Raw genomic sequence first — 2,205 nt, forward strand, 5'->3', positions numbered from 1 at the left:
TTTGCATAACTATTATGCTATCTACCCCAGCCCTAACGTAATAAATTACTTCTAAAATGGCAGTGATGCTCTGGTATCTTTCTCTTATAATAAAGAAAAAAGGGAAAGTTATATTTATTAAAAAAAAAAAAAAAAGGAGATGAAGGAAGAGGAGGAAGAGGAGTAGGAGAAGGAAGAGGAGGTAGAGGAGGAATGTGATCTGCTGGGAGGCAGGAGAACAGAGACTGAGACCCGAATGGTGACAAGACAGCCCCAGGTTGCCCTGACCCCTCCTTGAGTCTCCTCTCCTGCCTCAAACCTTTGACCCAAGTCCTACAGACACAGCTGGAGGGCTGGAGGAGGGGAGCCAGGGCCCCGTGGTGACAGTCATGTGCAGAGAGTTCAGTAAAACAGAATCCCGGGAGGGTCTGTCCAGTGAACCCAGAGACAGACACCGGGGCAGGGGGGCTGCCAGGTGACCCCATCGCCTCCAGCACCCCCCCCCCAGCTGACCGTCTTCCCTGTCCAAGTCACAGGGGCAGATGCTGGCCTGTGGGCTTCCATAGATCCAGGTTCTAGTCCCCACTGTGAGGGACCCTGAGCATCACCCTTCCCTCTCCTGGGCCTCAGTTTCCCTCATAGGATTCCCCCAGGAGGGACCGGTCTCAGGTTGGGATGGAAAGATGGCATCCATCAAGGGTCCACACCATCCCTCCCGACAATCTGGGACCGACCTCCTTCCCTGCATCCTTGCCAGGACCCTACCTGCACTGGACTGGCCAGACCCCGAATCAGTGGGTCGACGGCCGGGGCTGCCCCCGGGCCCGCGGGGCCCGAACCTGCGGACACCGGGCCCGGCCAGGGTGCCAGGCAGCAGCAACAGCAGAGGCCAAAGGCGGGCGAGCAGGCTACACGACATGATGGCTCCTGTCCTGCGAAAAGAGTCTGTCTGGCCTGGGCCCTGCGCCCTGGATTTAAAGATCCCGCGGCCACGGGCCCCGCCCCTGGGGGAGACTGGGGCGTCGGGTCTGGGGGACCCCGCCCCTGCCCACAGCAGCCCTGCTGGCGTATTCCAAATTCCAGCGGCTGGGAGCAATGTCCGGCCAGGGGCCCGCCATCCCAGCGCCCGCACCTCTGAGTGGGCTGGGCCCAGGCCTCCTGGCCGGTTCTCCTCTTCTGGAAACATCTGCCCTCAGGAAGGGGGTCTCTCCAAGGCTGCAGCCTGCTGGACCCTCCCCTTGCCTGCCACCCCCCACCCAGGGCCCTCTGGGCTGAGGTCCTGGCATCTCCCTACAGGCAGTTAAAGCCCACTGCAGGGTCCACTTTGCCCTCACACCACATTCCTTTCCCCAGTCAAGAAATCCCAGTTCTGCGGTGGCTGCTCCATGTTAAAAAAAAAAAAAAAAAATACAAAGCCACATAGAATCTAGCAGCATGAATGGAAAGGCTTTCAACCCGGCTTCAGACAGCCATACACTGGCGAACTTATATTGCTGCAAAGAAAAAGACAAACATACATCCCTCCACAGAGCCTCCGCCTGCACCCACACAAGCTTCAAAGGCTCGCCCTGCCTCCCTCGCCTCCCCTCCAGCGGGCATGGCGGCCCAGCCCTGGGGCTGCCACCTGGGACCCTCCAGGAGCTCGCGGTCCCCCAGGGAAGGGCGAGTGTGCACAGAGATCCCCCTCAGCCTGAGCAAAGCAGGGAGGTTTCTAAAAAAAAAAAAAAAAAAAAAGGCGGTCCTGAAACACAAGGATGAATGACAGGCCCGAGCCCTGCTCAGCTCTGGTTTACCGTGGTGCTGGGGCTTGAACCTGAGATCTTTGGTGCCTCAGGCATGAGAGTCATTTCCATAAGCTGTCTCTGAATATGCAAGGCCCCACAGATAGACAGCGATAACCAGGAGCCAGGTGGTAGTGCATCAGGTTAAGAGCACATAGTACCAAGCACAAGGATCCCAGTTCGAGGCCCCAACTCCCCACCTGTAGGGGGGAGGAGTCACTTCACCATCTGTGAAGCAGGTCTGCAGTTGTCTTCCTCTCCCTCTCTATCTTCTCCTCCCCTGTCAGTTTCTCTCTGTCCTATCCAAAAAAATCAAGAGAGAAGTAAGTAACCACAAGAGACAGGTGGCAGTGCACCTGGTTAAGTGCACATGTTACAATGTGCAAGGACCTAGGTTTGAGCCCCCAGTCCCCACCTGCAGGGGGAAAGCTTTGCAAGTGGTGTG

At 57.3% G+C, this 2,205-nt stretch overlaps 1 protein-coding gene across 1 annotated transcript in view; it reads right to left on the reverse strand.

Annotated features, from left to right (window-relative positions):
- MATN3 (matrilin 3) overlaps positions 1-990 on the reverse strand; it is a 30,169-nt gene extending 29,179 nt beyond the window's left edge. Inside the window, exon 1 of the mRNA XM_007530141.2 lies at positions 745-990. Within this exon, the coding sequence (XP_007530203.1) occupies positions 745-898 (154 nt within the window). The 5' untranslated portion in view covers positions 899-990. The remainder of the gene's footprint in view (positions 1-744) is intronic.
- Positions 991-2,205: the final 1,215 nt, after the last annotated feature.

Source organism: Erinaceus europaeus, chromosome 3, assembly GCF_950295315.1.
Source record: "Erinaceus europaeus chromosome 3, mEriEur2.1, whole genome shotgun sequence".
In the NCBI taxonomy this organism is placed as follows: domain Eukaryota; kingdom Metazoa; phylum Chordata; class Mammalia; order Eulipotyphla; family Erinaceidae; genus Erinaceus; species Erinaceus europaeus.